At 36.9% G+C, this 15,028-nt stretch overlaps 1 protein-coding gene across 2 annotated transcripts in view; it reads left to right on the forward strand.

The window, feature by feature from the left end:
- Positions 1 to 2,283: 2,283 nt before the first annotated feature.
- LOC6602028 (twitchin) overlaps positions 2,284 to 15,028 on the forward strand; it is a 48,031-nt gene continuing 35,286 nt past the window's right edge. The window contains exons 1-20 of one of the 2 annotated variants that reach the window (XM_026990975.1): positions 2,284 to 2,646; positions 3,008 to 3,029; positions 4,218 to 4,380; positions 4,488 to 4,629; positions 5,603 to 5,744; positions 5,982 to 6,182; positions 6,258 to 6,559; positions 7,412 to 7,635; positions 7,716 to 8,118; positions 8,210 to 8,895; positions 10,594 to 11,145; positions 11,402 to 11,446; positions 11,645 to 11,767; positions 11,861 to 11,920; positions 12,104 to 12,202; positions 12,924 to 13,238; positions 13,343 to 13,468; positions 13,615 to 13,653; positions 14,030 to 14,206; positions 14,604 to 14,828. In XM_026990975.1, the coding sequence (XP_026846776.1) occupies positions 2,334 to 2,646; positions 3,008 to 3,029; positions 4,218 to 4,380; positions 4,488 to 4,629; positions 5,603 to 5,744; positions 5,982 to 6,182; positions 6,258 to 6,559; positions 7,412 to 7,635; positions 7,716 to 8,118; positions 8,210 to 8,895; positions 10,594 to 11,145; positions 11,402 to 11,446; positions 11,645 to 11,767; positions 11,861 to 11,920; positions 12,104 to 12,202; positions 12,924 to 13,238; positions 13,343 to 13,468; positions 13,615 to 13,653; positions 14,030 to 14,206; positions 14,604 to 14,828 (4,359 nt within the window). In that variant the 5' untranslated portion in view covers positions 2,284 to 2,333. Of the gene's footprint in view, positions 2,647 to 3,007; positions 3,030 to 3,873; positions 3,905 to 4,217; positions 4,381 to 4,487; positions 4,630 to 5,602; positions 5,745 to 5,981; positions 6,183 to 6,257; positions 6,560 to 7,411; positions 7,636 to 7,715; positions 8,119 to 8,209; positions 8,896 to 10,593; positions 11,146 to 11,401; positions 11,447 to 11,644; positions 11,768 to 11,860; positions 11,921 to 12,103; positions 12,203 to 12,923; positions 13,239 to 13,342; positions 13,469 to 13,614; positions 13,654 to 14,029; positions 14,207 to 14,603; positions 14,829 to 15,028 lie in introns of both variants that reach the window. The other variant, XM_026990976.1, reaches the window with a different exon arrangement.

Consider the following 15,028-nt stretch of genomic DNA (forward strand, 5'->3'; position numbering starts at 1 on the left):
CTTTATGTATATTTTCTTATTTTGTGTGTGCGTGAGTTTGTGTGTGTGTGAATATCGCAGATTCTGTATTTTCCTTTATAAATATTTCTACTTTTGCCTATATATATGTACATATATATATACACTCGAACATTTCTTCACATAGAAATAGATAGATATAATCTATGTGTATGTATGTATGTACATACAGCCGGTGACTGCGAATGACTAAAAATAAACGTGCAATACATGGATTTTCGTTTGTTCAGTCAAATTTTTTCCATTAACAACATTTATGCTGAATGAGTGAAAGGCGATCGAATTTCCATTTTCCAAAATATGGTGAGACGTGCGCAACAGAATAACGCAACGTTCGTTTGCCTGGCGATATCAAGAGATGCGAAGCTGCACGGAATTCTCATTCTCACGATATGCACTATACAGATTTAAATTTTTACATACACACATATTTATATAATAAATGTATGTATGTATATAGCAGTGGTTGGTTTAAGCATAAATTAAACTGTATGTTCAATTTTGCCAATTAAATCTTATTCGAAACTCTAGAAGTTATCTGAATATATCCAGTCCGTCAATTTGTTTTCAAACAACATATGTACATACGTACATACATATGTATAAAGAACTCTGCTTAACCGACTGATTTCTCAAACTGCAGCATTCGCTCCAATACTGGGAGCGCTGAAGAATTGAGTTTATTTCATTTTTTACCACTTTATACTTTTCCTAAATCTGTCATAGCGTGGTAATAGGCGATTCGAGGGTTGCATTTGTAAACTATGTATATGCTAACTATCGCATAAAAACGTGCAGATTAACAAATACCAAATGCGTGTTACAAAACCTTACGGACCATTCCAGAAATTGATGGTGAATGGTGGCCAGTGAGAATATGCCATTAGCTAGAAAGGATGATATTCGTATGAAATCAATAAGAACGATGGGGAACGGCGACCGCAACTATACATTTATACCCGATACTTAGTCAAAGAATGCGTACGAGAGAGACAGAAAGTCAGTCTGAGATTATCGTCTTTTGTGGGGGCCGATGGGAGTCGGGCGAAATTTTGAAACAAACTTGTCAAAGTCCGATATCACAGGAGTGTGAATAACAAATGTGGTTGCTCTAGCTTTTATAGTCTCTGAGATCTAGGACACCCCATTCTCAAAAAGACTATATGGGTATATAAGATTTGTGAACAAAATGGATGTGTGTAACGCCAAGAAGGAAGCGTTTTCGAGCCCATAAGGTATATAAGATTTGTGAACAAAATGGATGTGTGTAACGCCAAGAAGGAAGCGTTTTCGAGCCCATAAGGTATATAGATTCTTGATAAGCATCAATATCCAGGCGATAAAGACAAGTCTGTCTGTCCGTTTTTTTTTTTATTTTTTTATTCTGTATTAACTCCTTAATTTAATGAAATTTTATAAGCCTAGGACTTAACTATAGCTGATTGGTAATACTAAGCTGTGCTAGAAAGGAAGCTGTGAGCTGAGTTGTGGCGAACAGCAGGAAGTTCCGGGTCTCTGAGGGACGGCCGCAAAGCAATGCTTCGCAGGGGCCATGGTTCCTCCTAGCCACTCTCGTTCCTTCGGCGCTCGCACCTACGCAGTCACCTCGATCAAGTTGTTCGGCGTGAGCTGTCTGTCTGTCTGTCCGTCTTTGTAGTGGCTACGCATCCTCTCTCCCTCTCACACAGGCCATACTGACTGAGTATCGGGTATAAATGTAAAGTCGAGTCGTGGCCGTAGCTGCGACTCAGAACGTCCCCGAGTCGATAGAGCTACATATAAGAGCTGTTTATAAGCAACGAAATTTTGTATCCACTTCGGTGATATCTCACAGATGTTACGCCCACTTCGGCCCCCAAAGGACGAAACGCAAAATCATAGAGAATGTTCATATCGAAGTATCGGGTTCGGGTATAAATGTAGAGTTGATTTGGATACGGTTTCCTTATAATTGATAACTAAAAGATCAGAAGGGAGTACTTCTATATTAGCCGCTATAATTGTGGCTTGCGGCTAATTTTCTTACTGTAGCTATTCCGATCTGATCAAATCTATACATTCTTGATCAGTACTAGCACACAATTATATTTCCATTTTCGCAATATCCATATAACAACACCATGAGTGGATAGCCATAGGAACGCTATAAGAGGCTTTGAGAGGAAAGCATTAATAAAAATATAATATATTATTTAATTTTCTCTAACAGTAAGAGTATATTTTTTACGGTATATTGATAAGTATATTTTGTATTAATTTCTCCAGAGCTTAAGAGCCAAAGCCGTTGAAGACGAAGCATAACGAAAACCCTCAGCATGGGGGTGGCTGAAGATTTCGCTCCCAGCTTTGTCAAAAAGCCACAGCTGCATCAGGAAGATGATGGCAATCGATTGATATTTGAGTGCCAGTTATTGTCATCTCCGAAACCGGACATTGATTGGTTTCGTAGTGACAACAAATTAGTAGAAGATGGCCGGACCAAATTCAAAATTCAACCCGTTGGAGATAATAAATTTACGGTAGTATTAGAGCTCGACGATGTAGTAGAAACCGATGCGGGCCTTTATAAAGTCAAGGCCAAGAACAAGTCGGGCGAAGTATCTGCATCAATTAACTTAAATTTTACGCGTAAGTAGTACTTTAGATAGTAAACATAATCGTATCATAGATATGATGCGGAGATATCTACAAAGACTTCTTTCATAAAACAAAACAAACCAATTTCCGGTGAGAGTGGCATACACAGCTCACAGCTACACAGTGCAGATTCATTGTATGAATATTTCTGCACCCCAAAAAGGAAGCACACATACATATGTATGTATGTACTGTACGAGTAGTATACTTTATGTATAACCCATACTCAGACAAGACATCAAGCTAAATAAATACCAAAATACAATTAGATGAGAGATTTATTAATTCTTTACTTGAATTGTTTTTGAATAATTCACTTTTTTTTATTTTCTGGCGGTCTTACTCTATTTAGCTGCCGACGAACCTAAAGAAAAGTAAGCCAAGCTTAATGAACTATCAATAGTCTGCCTTTGCTGCCTAATGATCATAAATTGTTGCTACGCTTACGCTGCCCCCCTCAGAAACTTTAATCTCAAAATCATTTCAGAATTCAAGTAACACGAGTAGTTCAGTTTTAACCGAATCATAAAAGTAATCCTGTCGTCAGCTATACGACATACAAATGAATTAAGTCAGTGGTGCCCATGAGTCTGTTATGATATATTTAATGCAAATAGGTTGATCCTCACGCACGAATAAATTAACATAATTTCTTTACTATCAATAAGGAGCTGGAAAAGTAAAAGTCAAATAAAAAAAATTCATTTATTTCGAATATTTAGACTTTCATCATATTTGTATTGAATTATTTTAAGCTGTGATTTAAGCTTTAAATATTGGCTGCAAATGATCCTTGCCCACTTTGCATTGAAGGCATAGGATATGATGTATGGGAAATAGAACGTGCCAGTCTATGCACAAGTGTTAAAAAAACAGCATCATAATTAAGTAGGTATTTGTGGGGACCACTGACTTAAAAAATTTTGACAAAGTGTCTCGGAAAAATGTATCCTTTTCTGTACCTCGACATAAAACTAATTGTTGAATCCAAAAGGTCAGGAATAATCGCCCAGAGAGGATCAGTTGCAGTAAACTTCGAGGTACAGAAAGCTGGAATTTTTTGCATGCAGCTATACGAGGCATTTTCAATAAAGGCTTACATTTTCGACAGATTTTTGCATGACAGAATGCCTCAAATTATGAACTTTTCTTTATTTTTTCCTTTCTATAATGCTCAATATACTAATTGGGGGGTTTCGTTCGGTCTATGTTAACAAGTGGGTAAGTTTTCACTACTTGAAAACGAAGGGTGAGTAAAAAACCATCATTAGATTGAATTGTGACTAAAGTAGAGTTAAAAAGTGGAAGTCTAGTCTGTAAAATCTAGGTTTCAGATCATTCATTTCCATTTCCATCTGAGCCCGGTTGCCTATCCCACTGTGTAGGTCTGTGAACATCATTTACTAATCTGGTCAATCTCTCTCTTGATCTCTGTGTAAGATATTTGTGTCTAATGTTCTTCCCTTCTCCATCTTCTAATTGCTCGCTTTTTTGCATATTTTGTATTGTTATCGTAATCGTTTTACAAACTTAATTCAATTGGACATTTCCTTACTCTGCAGACAAATCGACGGTTTCGCGCCGACATTCGCGAAAAAACCCGCCATACGACAGGAAGAAGATGGCAAACGCCTCTTATTTGAGTGCCGCGTCAACGCAGATCCCTTGCCAAACATTACTTGGTTCCACAATGGAGCAGAAGTCAAGGAATCGCCACGGCACAAGGTATGGCAGAATTGAGTACTTAGTATTTCAATTGAAGAAACAAAACCTCGCCGGATAGCAAGAGCAGAACCCATATTCAATACACTCCCTTTTTACCATTTATAAAGCTCACTATTGACAAGGACGTCCACTCATATTTTGCAACACTTGAGATACAAAATGTTACAGTTGAGGATGCTGGCAAATACAAAGTGAATGCAAAAAACGAATTGGGTGAAAGCAATGCAACAATAAGCCTCAACTTCGACAGTAAGTGGTTGTTATTATAAGCCACGACACAGTGAATTCATCTTTTCTCCATTATTCCATTTAATTTGTTCACACTAATTGCAACGAGTACCTTTTGCCATAAGTAATTCGCTATTTTCAATATTTCGCGATACATACAATACATTTGCATACATACATACTTACTTACTATACAATTGGGGAAAGTGCACAATCGAAAGTGATCTTACATGTCGATATCAATCATATCGTACATCGAATATGTGTTCGGCATATTATCAAGTAGTTTCATTTCATAAGATCTTATTCGTTTCCCAACGGGCTTACATATATAATTGTATAAATATATTAATGTGCAATTGCAGATGGCAATGCTCAAACACACCATAGCAATTATTTTTAATCGTTCTGAGCTCGCTTTGCTAATTTTATAATTTGATACTCATTCAAATTATTTTTACTGGATTTGGAACATCAAATGTTTTTTGTTACTGAGTTTTGTTTAAGCTGCAGCTATTTATTTTATTACTAATCGAACTAGAGTTCGTATCTATTTAGAGCGGTATTTTCGTGTGCCTTTCCAAATAAAGTACATACCATATATGTATGTACATACATATGTATATATTTTAAAACAAAAAAGAATTGAAGTTCAGAAATTCTTTTAGGGACGTATGAATGCCAAGACGTTGAATTCACGTTGAATTCAAATCTCGTACTACTCGTATTTTAACTCGTATAAAGAAATTACTATGAATAATCTATTTTTATTGTACTCATATGGCCAGAATGGAGCTTGCTGAAAAAACAGTGAAAGTTCGAACAAAAAAGAAGGTATCCTTTTGGATATTTGAACGATGAATTAAGTAATAATTAACACCTGACCAGCCCTGCACTGACCAGTAGACTACTCGTATACTCGTATTTATTGGAGCTTGGTCTACTTATCATATGTAAATTATGTAACACGGAAACTTCAACTTCAACTTCATAGGCGACGAAGCACCCGTACCCGCAAGTGCCGAAGGCATAAAGCCAACCTTTACCGAACGACCTGTAATCCGTCAAAGCGAAGATGGGGGAAATGTAACATTTGAGTGTAGATGTGTCGGAGATCCCACGCCTACAGTGACATGGTACGGATATAAGTGAATAATATTCATGTTTGCACACACAAGCACACGCACACACACACAGGAATACGTATTACGTAAACTAAACTATGGAACTGATTGAACATGGAACCGAACTCCATTTGATATTAGCCATTTTTGTGTGGTAGATGATCCTAACACAATTGCAAACTGAATTAAATACTCAATTATATCAGAATCCTTTGTTTATATTCAACTATTTTCTTAATGTGCACAAAGGTCCCATGGAGAAACTGTGCTGAGTGAGGGCAAACGCTACAAAATGTCATTAACAATGGATCAGAAACTTTATCATATGGCATGTCTTGAGATTAGTAGTGTTGTCTCCTCGGACCAGGGTGAATATCGGGCGCAGGCGAAGAATAAACACGGCCTTGGCGTCGCTACAATAAATTTAAATTTTGAAAGCGGCTCAAAAAAGTAAGCCTCAACAATTGTAGATAATCAAATGTATCGATCGATAGTTCTTCTACTACTACTTCTAACTCTATGCAGAATCCCTGATGGCAAGTCGCCACGATTTCCAAAAAAACCAACAATCCGCCAAGAGGAGGACATACTCATCATGGAATGCATATTGGAAGCACATCCAGTTCCGGACATTATCTGGTATTGTTCTGATAAGGAAATCTCTGATAATAAAAGAACCAAAATGACCCGCAAGGCCATAAGCAAAGATAGTTACATTCTTACTCTGGAGATCCAAAATCCCACAAAAGAGGACGGAGGCAACTATCGCTGTAACGCCATAAATATGTATGGAGAAAGCAATGCAAACATAGCGCTTAACTTCCAAGGTACTACTTATTCGTATTACATCTTCTAAAATACTTATTTCCTACAATTACAATTACAATTAAAATATATACAACCTCCTTGTACAACCAAAACTGTATGTACTTTACCATAGTGTAACCCAAAGAAAAAAGGAAAAAGAAGGAAAAATTCAAGAATGAAATGTGTACCAATAATACATAATATTGCATTATGTTTTTATCATTATGAATTCTTGCATCGCGTCCCAAAAGCTTTCTTATCATCAAGAGAACATCTTAAAGAAATCCTCCAATCTACCTCTCCATGCTAACGCTTTTTTGTAATGCACGCTAATAATTGTATCTTTGTCAATTTGTCCCAGTAGAAACTTAAGTCTGATGCCTAATAATGCCTTCAATCCTCATTTAATCTATAGCCTGCATAAAACGTATTGTTCTTGCATAAGGTTTTTAATGTTTAACCTACCTGGGTCTGATTAGAACTAGAGTTGCCCATGATTTACCTATAAAAGTCTTTCCTTATAGGATTGGATACGGATTGGATCCGTAATCCGTGTTAAGCACCTACGAATCGTGTGACTACTACAAACTGACTGCTGGATAAAAATGCCTAATATAATTACATATAATCTTATTATTAATCTTAATATATTTTCTAATAAAAGTATCATGAGCAGAATTTATTCCCCTCCCTTAATTTACTATACCGTTAATAATGGAGGACGTAAAAAAGATCCCCTAACTTCTTAGCTTGATTTTCACTAAGATTCACTCTTTCCATATCTATGTATTCACTCATGTTGCAAGACGTATATACCTAAATTATTTATGAAACGTACCGCAAAATATTTTAATGTCATTCCTTTCATTTAGGTGCTAGCGATGCCAACGGGTTCGCGCCGTCTTTCATTGAGAAGCCGAGAATAATACCGAATGAGTCGGGCACATTGATAACCATGAAGTGCAAGTGTAAGGCCAAGCCAGAGCCCACTGTCACGTGGTATAGGGGCCAGGAAGTAGTGGAGAAGAGCAAAAAGATCAAAATAAATACGACTGTTATTGCGGAGGACACTTACGAACTGACGCTGGAAATAAAGGTTCAAGTCTAAAGCTACGCTACAACAGGAAAGACTGGTTTTAACATAATTTTCAATCAATTTGTTCTCTATGCGGATAGGATCCCGGGGCGACTGATGGTGGAACATACAGATGCAACGTTAAAAACGAATATGGAGAATCAAACGCTAATCTAAACCTAAATATTGAAGCTGAACCCGAGCCCGAGGGTGAAGGGCCCACGTTCATCGAAAAGCCTCGCATTATATCCGAAAACAACGGCAAGCTTGTGATCATGGAGTGCAAAGTGAAAGCAGATCCAAAGCCAGACATCGTTTGGTTCCGCAATGGCGAGGTGATAAAGGAAAGCAACAAAATAAAAATGTCAATGGAACAGCGTGGGGACCAGTACTATATTAAGCTGGAATTGGTGGATCCTCAACTAGAGGACTCTGGCCTATACAAGTGCAACATAAAGAACACGCTGGGCGAGCTGAACGCGAACCTGACACTCAATATAGAAAGTAAGTATCAGTATAGCTAAATACCACTTTAATTGGCTTATTTTAAACATTCTCGTTATTTATTTTCTTTACTACCATGTTTTGTTCCAAGTTGTTCCTGTTATCAAAGACAAACCAAAAATTATCAAGATCATCAAAAAACGAACTGTGGTGATCGAGTGTATAGTGGCATCGAAATTCGAGCCCAAGTGTACATGGTATAAGGAAACAAACACGGTAAAGGACAGCAAGCGTCATGTTTATCTAGTAGAGCAAACCAAAGATGGCGAGTTTGCGGTCAAACTGGAAATCAACGAAGTTGAGGAAAGTGATAAGGGCGCATACAAGCTGGTAGCCAGCAACGAAAAGGGAGAGGCTGTGTCTCAGATTGTCAACCTGATTGACATTCCTGAAGAGGAGCGTAAGCCGTGCAAGCCAGAAATTGCAAGAAAGCTCGTCGATCAAAAGGTCACTGAGTCGAGAACCTTTGAACTCCTAATCACCCTGGCACAGTCTGACCGCAAGTGCAAATTGGAATGGTACAAGGGAAGTACATTAGTACGAGAAACCAAAGATATAACTACAACTTTTGATGGCACCACCGCGCGGCTCACATTCAGTAGCGCTAGGTCAGAACACACTTCAAATTACAAAGTCGTTGTGATTAACGAGGTCGGCAAGGATGAATCATCATGTAAAATCACTGTGGAGAAGAAAGACAAAAAGAAAGATGAATTGGAAAAGGAGAAGGAGAAGGAAAAGGAAAAGGAGAGAAATGAAACCGATAAAAAACAAAAGGTAATTGATTGTAAAAAACCATCTGAAAATGTACCAGCTCTAATAGTAGAAGAGGAGCAGTTGACAAACCTAGGATTACAACAGGCGGAGAAAGTAACACGAAGACAAGAAAATGTCAAAGGCGAGGTTGTAGAGAGGGTCAAGCTAGAGCAGGTCCAGCAAAAGAGTTTCTCCCATAGCGAAGAAAAGTATGAAGTATATCAATATTCTGATATGAACATACAGGAAGAACGTACACAGCATCAAGCATCATCACAGATGTTTGCGTCACGGACAACGGTTAGTAAAAGCACCTCCGTTTTTCGTTTTCAGTGCCCACATGCTACCTTATTACAGAGTTTTGAGTTTGAGTACGAGTATCAAAATGCGATAATGGTTATAACCGCCAAAAGTCACGGGCTCAATCAGCATCGTTGCCATTCTATTCTATGTTTTATTCAAATTGTTTTATAGCTAAAATTATTTTATACGTCCGAGTAGGCTTCTGCTCATATTTTTCAAAAGTACCTATGATTCTTGATTAGCCTTGTGCGTCAGTTCTTTGATCTGCTGCTTAGAATACTAGCCCATCTGTTTTGAGGCTGCATATCTGTCTGACTTGATTTAATAATTATGTATAACTGATATGGCATGCTCGAGCAGTAAGGGCTACGGATACAGAAAAAGTTAGTCTTCCTTTCTTGTCTCAGTATTAAGAACGTAGGTACATACTCGTATGATACGTATGATAATTCTCAACCAGAACAATTATTAGTTACATATAGGTATATAAAGATTCTTTTGAGGGAATGATCCTAATATTATCAATTTTGACCCATCAAGCCTACTCAAGTTCTAGCACTTACGAGCTTAGACTGAGCTAGGTGGGTGCTCTAACCACCTCCTAATGAGAATATAAACAGTGGTGTTTTTCTTGTTCTAAACGTATCAAAATAGTGCTGAATACGGAAGGTAAAATTCCGTCTATCATGACACACGAAAAAACTAAAAACTTTCAGAAATTTTTTTGTATACGATTGGGTTGAACTAGTGCTCGTATCTCTGTGGACGGGAAGTAGTCTTTGGAAGTACACAATTTTACTTTGTTTTTTAATGCAGTCAGGCGTGACATTATATCAAAGGCCGAAAATAAACAGGAGAAATGTGGCGCACGTTCTATTGGAAATTTCTCAGTCTAAGGATCCTAAGGATATATTTGGTGTAACATTAAAACCTGTCAGCCAGTCTGCGAGCAATGAGGTTTGCAATAGTTTTGCATAACTGAAGGAGGTTTTTTTCTACATCTGTAATGCCACATCTACTATATTTCTGCATACTTCTAGTATCTCATCCTCTTCCAACTATGAACTGAACTATTTTTCTGGAAGAGCATCTCTCCTCTTCTACTGATTCTATATTTTTCCGACTAGTGACACTCTTTTCATTGTGTATATCTTATAAGAATTTATGCAAATTATTTGAGAATGTAGCATGTTTCTCCAGTGAACTTTCAATCTTCGCACTTCTGATCAGACACCGTTTCTTTGAATTTTGAAATTTATCTTCAGATTTAAATATACTTAAGTAAATGTTCGTATTTAATCAATTTTGTTTTTTTATGCTAATTTTGTGTCCATGGATTTCCCTTTTTGTCATTAACAACGCGAACACAATACACACAAATTTATACTCACAAAACAAAACACACTAAAAATGAAGGAAGAGGAACAAAAGGTTGCCGAAGAGAAAGTTATTGAAGAAAAGGAAAAGAAAAATCTTCCGAAAGTTATTGAGGCTGACAAAAATAAAAATATTGATACAGAGAAAAAGGACGAAATTACTCCCGAAGAATCTGTAGGAATAGAAGTCTCAAAGGAAGATCCATTAGGTGAACCACCAAAAAAAAAAGAAGACCGTGAAGACGTGAAGATAATGGGAAAAATGCAAACACCTGAAGCTGAGCCAGCAAAGAAAAACGATATTGTGAAAAAAGACGAAGCCCAACCAAAATCGGTCGATGAGAAAAAAAAACAAAATCTAAAGAAGCCGAAAGAAGCCGACCTAGGTAAAGTTAAAAATGGTACTGGTCCGGACAAACCTGAGCCAAACGTTTTAGATGAAAAACCCATAATAGAAGAACAGAAAAAGAAGAGCTCCGGAGAAAAGGCCAAGAAACCTCAATCCGAACCAAAAGCTAAAGGGAAAAAAGAAGATATTATTTCGACACCAGACCCTGCGCTTGAGAGTGACAATAAAACACACTCTGAAGAGGTAATGTTGAAACCGTTTTCTCTCTCCGCATATCTAGACAAATTTAGGCCAAACATAAAATGCCATCTTCTATTGAAAGAACAAACAATTTAAACAGAACAGCCCTATCTTTATGTACAGAAATATATATGTTAGTACATATGTACTTATGTAAATGCACGTAAATATATTAATAAAATTGTTTTGCTAGTTCTTTATGTTTGCATACAGGAAGGAAACAGAAAATGATTCTCATTGTTCTATCTTTTACCCACAGAAACAGTCAACGGAACAGATCGCCCTCAAGAAGGTTGACCGCAAGGTATGGAAGGCTAGGCTAGGTTGTTTTTAGTCTAAGTTAAGGCTCCTTAAGATCTACATATGCATGTACATAAATACATAGATACATAGATATGTATATAGAAAAAAATATTAATATTCTTTAATATATGTTCTATATCTTCTATATTATATGCTATATGTATGTATACGTTACTTGTTTAATGTTGATGTTGATCAGGCAAGTGTTGTATCCATCAAGGATGAGACTACGTCTGAGGTACGTCGACAATCGATTATTAAAACACATGAAGAAACTTTAGTTGAAGATATCAAAGTGTCTTCACGGAGATCTTCCTTGGCGGTAGGTTGGACTTAATGGAGTATTTTCTTTAAGAACTATTTGTATAATTTTCCATGTCCGTTTTTGTCCCTACGTTTTATTTGTAACACAAAGGTGGAAGAGTCTCGGGCAGAATCCAGGCGCTCATCGGTAGTTGACAAGAAGGCCTTAGAGGTAAGTACTCTTATGTATATCCATATGGTGTATACATATCATATACAGAAATAGTTGAGGTTCACAAAACTGCGGTCTTGCGTACGAGAATATCAATCCATCAATAAAATCTAGCTAGAATAAATCTTTAGTTGAAACCTTCACATATTTACACCCATAAGAAAATACATATATTCCCTGCAGCAGACTGATATTAAAAAACTAGATGCTAACAAAAATCCACAAGCTTTAAAGGAAGAGATTCCCAAACTGAAACCAGCAGAAAAGCGACGTACCCCAAAGGTGAGCGAAGTGGAACATCTATCTATGCTACTCACCTACGACTTTAAAATAGTTCCGTACTATTTTCTATCTTTCTATCTGTGTCTTTTCTGTCTTTCTAATCTTAAGCTCTTTAAGCTCTCCTTTCAAGAAGAATGTGTGTGAATTATTATTAACCTTGTATTCTCATAAGCTTAAAAATATATTGCCTTTTTTCCATTTAATTGATTGCATATGTATTTTCCTTGAGCATCTACTGTTCTTTTGGCAAATATATGTAGCTGAAATATGGAAGTCCAAGTCTTTCTGGAAAAAGGAAAGAAATCTGAAACTACTGCTTGCAAAGTTATTTCTTTTTCTGCTATCAGCGATGCATTTGAAATATATGTACATATGTACTATATTGATTTTGTCTGGCGTACAAACGTAAATCATTCTTTTCTGGATTGTATAATCCAGTTCATTTGTACCTCTAACTGTTTTTTAAATTAGCTATACATTTTTTAAATGACTGAAGCTCCATCAGAATATTTTATTGTATATCTCCAAAGAAATGAAAAATGTCTTAATCTGTGCGATTTACTAACTGCCTTAGTTCAACTAAAAAATTCGCATTCTATCTACGTATCCTAATTCTCAGTAATTCCTGCCTTGAATCTATTTCCTCCTCTAATTAATGTTTCGCCCACAATGTTTTTTATTATGTCTTTATGTTGTGTGCTCATCTTGATGTTTCGGTTAGACCATTGAGGAACAAAAGCCAGCCGAAGTGCTGCCAAAGCTGCGAAAAGCATCCATTGCACAGCCAAAGGAGGAACAGAAACCAGAAGCGGCAAAGCCGAAAGCCAAGGCCAAGCCAAAAGCAAAGAAAAGTTACGAAGAACTACCAGATATCCCAGACTACGAGCGTCCGGTACTAGAGAAGTATGAAAAATCTGAGTTTAGCCCATCGGACTTTACTCGTGAGTTAGATATTCCAAACAAAATGGAAAAGCCCGTATTAGAAACTGGCAAAAAAGAAGCAGAGCTACCCGTCCAGAAGAATGGCATGCCAAAGGTAACATCTATCTTAAGATTTTTCTACTCAAATATGCATTATTATACGTTTTTCTCACTGTTAAATACTCGTATTATTGTTAAATGTGTCGTCTATGCGTACAGAAGGCAGAAATCGTTGAGACTCCTGCGGAAGAGCCAAAACGTCTCAAAATTGGCAAAGGTAAACTTCCCGATGACGAAGATAGTCGGGATGGCGCAACACTTAAGCCGGTCATAATCGAACCAGAGGTAAGACTCGTATATTGAATACATGCTCTGGACTTACCCATGTATGACATACTCGTATAGAAACTAATTTCAAACCCCTGCATCTTGTTTTTGTTGCTATACCCCAATCCAATCTATGCTCCTCTCGGTCTGGCGTAAAATTTCAGAAGGAAAAACCTAAAGCTGGAAATGAAAAACTTCCCGAGGTAAGTCGAATTTAGGAAACCAACCATACCAACCGAGACTACTTACATATGCACATGTGTATTATTTCGGCAAGCCGGCGTGTACTTACCATTTCCAAATATGCTAAAAAAATATATACATATGCAGATAAAACGATAAGAATATCGTTTATTTATTTATCAGTAATCAGTACGTGCAACTTTAGGGGTACAGTTCTGAGATCAGAAAATAAATTTACTTTGAGCATGCATACACATGTATTTAATGTATTATTGGAGATTGTACGTATAAATACATATACATATGTACTATGTAAATAAGATGAGGAAGATCCCCAACATACTAATTTCAACAAAAACGAAAACCATTTTTAAATGGAAATACACCTACTACTAGCAGGCCGATAAACCATCAGTGATAGATATTATAAAGCAGCGACGTCGATCTTCTATCAGAAACATGATGACCAAAGAACCAATTCAAAACGAATCATTCCTTGGAGTAATTTTGAAACCAGTAATAAAGGAAGCTAATGAGCAAACTGCACCACAGCAAGCCAAACAATTAACAAAGGTAACAATATGGCACTACCTGTACCTGTCCCTGTCGGGAGCAGAATCAGTGCGCTCTCTCGCTCTCCTGTTCTACTACTTTTCGCTGATTTTCACCTGATTCTTTGACTTTGAAGCTGTTTGTTCACGATCAGATATATACTTTTTACTCAAATCAACTGAGCTGCTGAAGATCTGTATTCCTCTGTACTTCACTCTGACCTTTTATACTATACTTTTTCTTCCGCTCGCTCTCTATCCTTTTTTCTGTTAATTTCTATCTCTCTCATTGTATCTCTCACTATTTTATAATGCGTCTTATGTAACTATATACATATACATACGTAAATACATATACTCGAACACTCCTTATATCCACTTTAATACTTCCTTCATTTTAATTTTGTTAATGGTCAAAGGCAAATGCAATGGAGCAGTTTAGTCCTACAAAAGCTTCAAAGGCAAAAATATCCGTATTGAAAAAGCCCGAGGCTCTAGCCGTTTTGGATGACTATGAGCGTCCCAGCCTAGAAAAATATGAACATGTTGACATTGATAAAACTAAATCAGAGAAACCTACACCATCCATTATCACCCCGGACATTAGGCCTCCAGAAGTACAATTGCCTTCAGAGCCATCCAAGGTAAGCATGGAGTTAGCTATACTTATCCATAACATCTATAAATACTATATAACCGAATGGTTTGTGAAAAAGTGAAACTTGGAAACTGAAACCGATCAAACCAATTGGTCAAGAAACTATTTCCATGACTACAAATGATCATTGATCAAAGCCACCCGTACGGTTTATTCGTTTGTTCTCCTGTATTTTGTTTAATATTT

Source organism: Drosophila persimilis, unplaced genomic scaffold (genome assembly GCF_003286085.1).
Source record: "Drosophila persimilis strain 14011-0111.01,24,50 unplaced genomic scaffold, DperRS2 tig00000652-arrow-arrow-pilon, whole genome shotgun sequence".
NCBI classification, from domain to species: domain Eukaryota; kingdom Metazoa; phylum Arthropoda; class Insecta; order Diptera; family Drosophilidae; genus Drosophila; species Drosophila persimilis.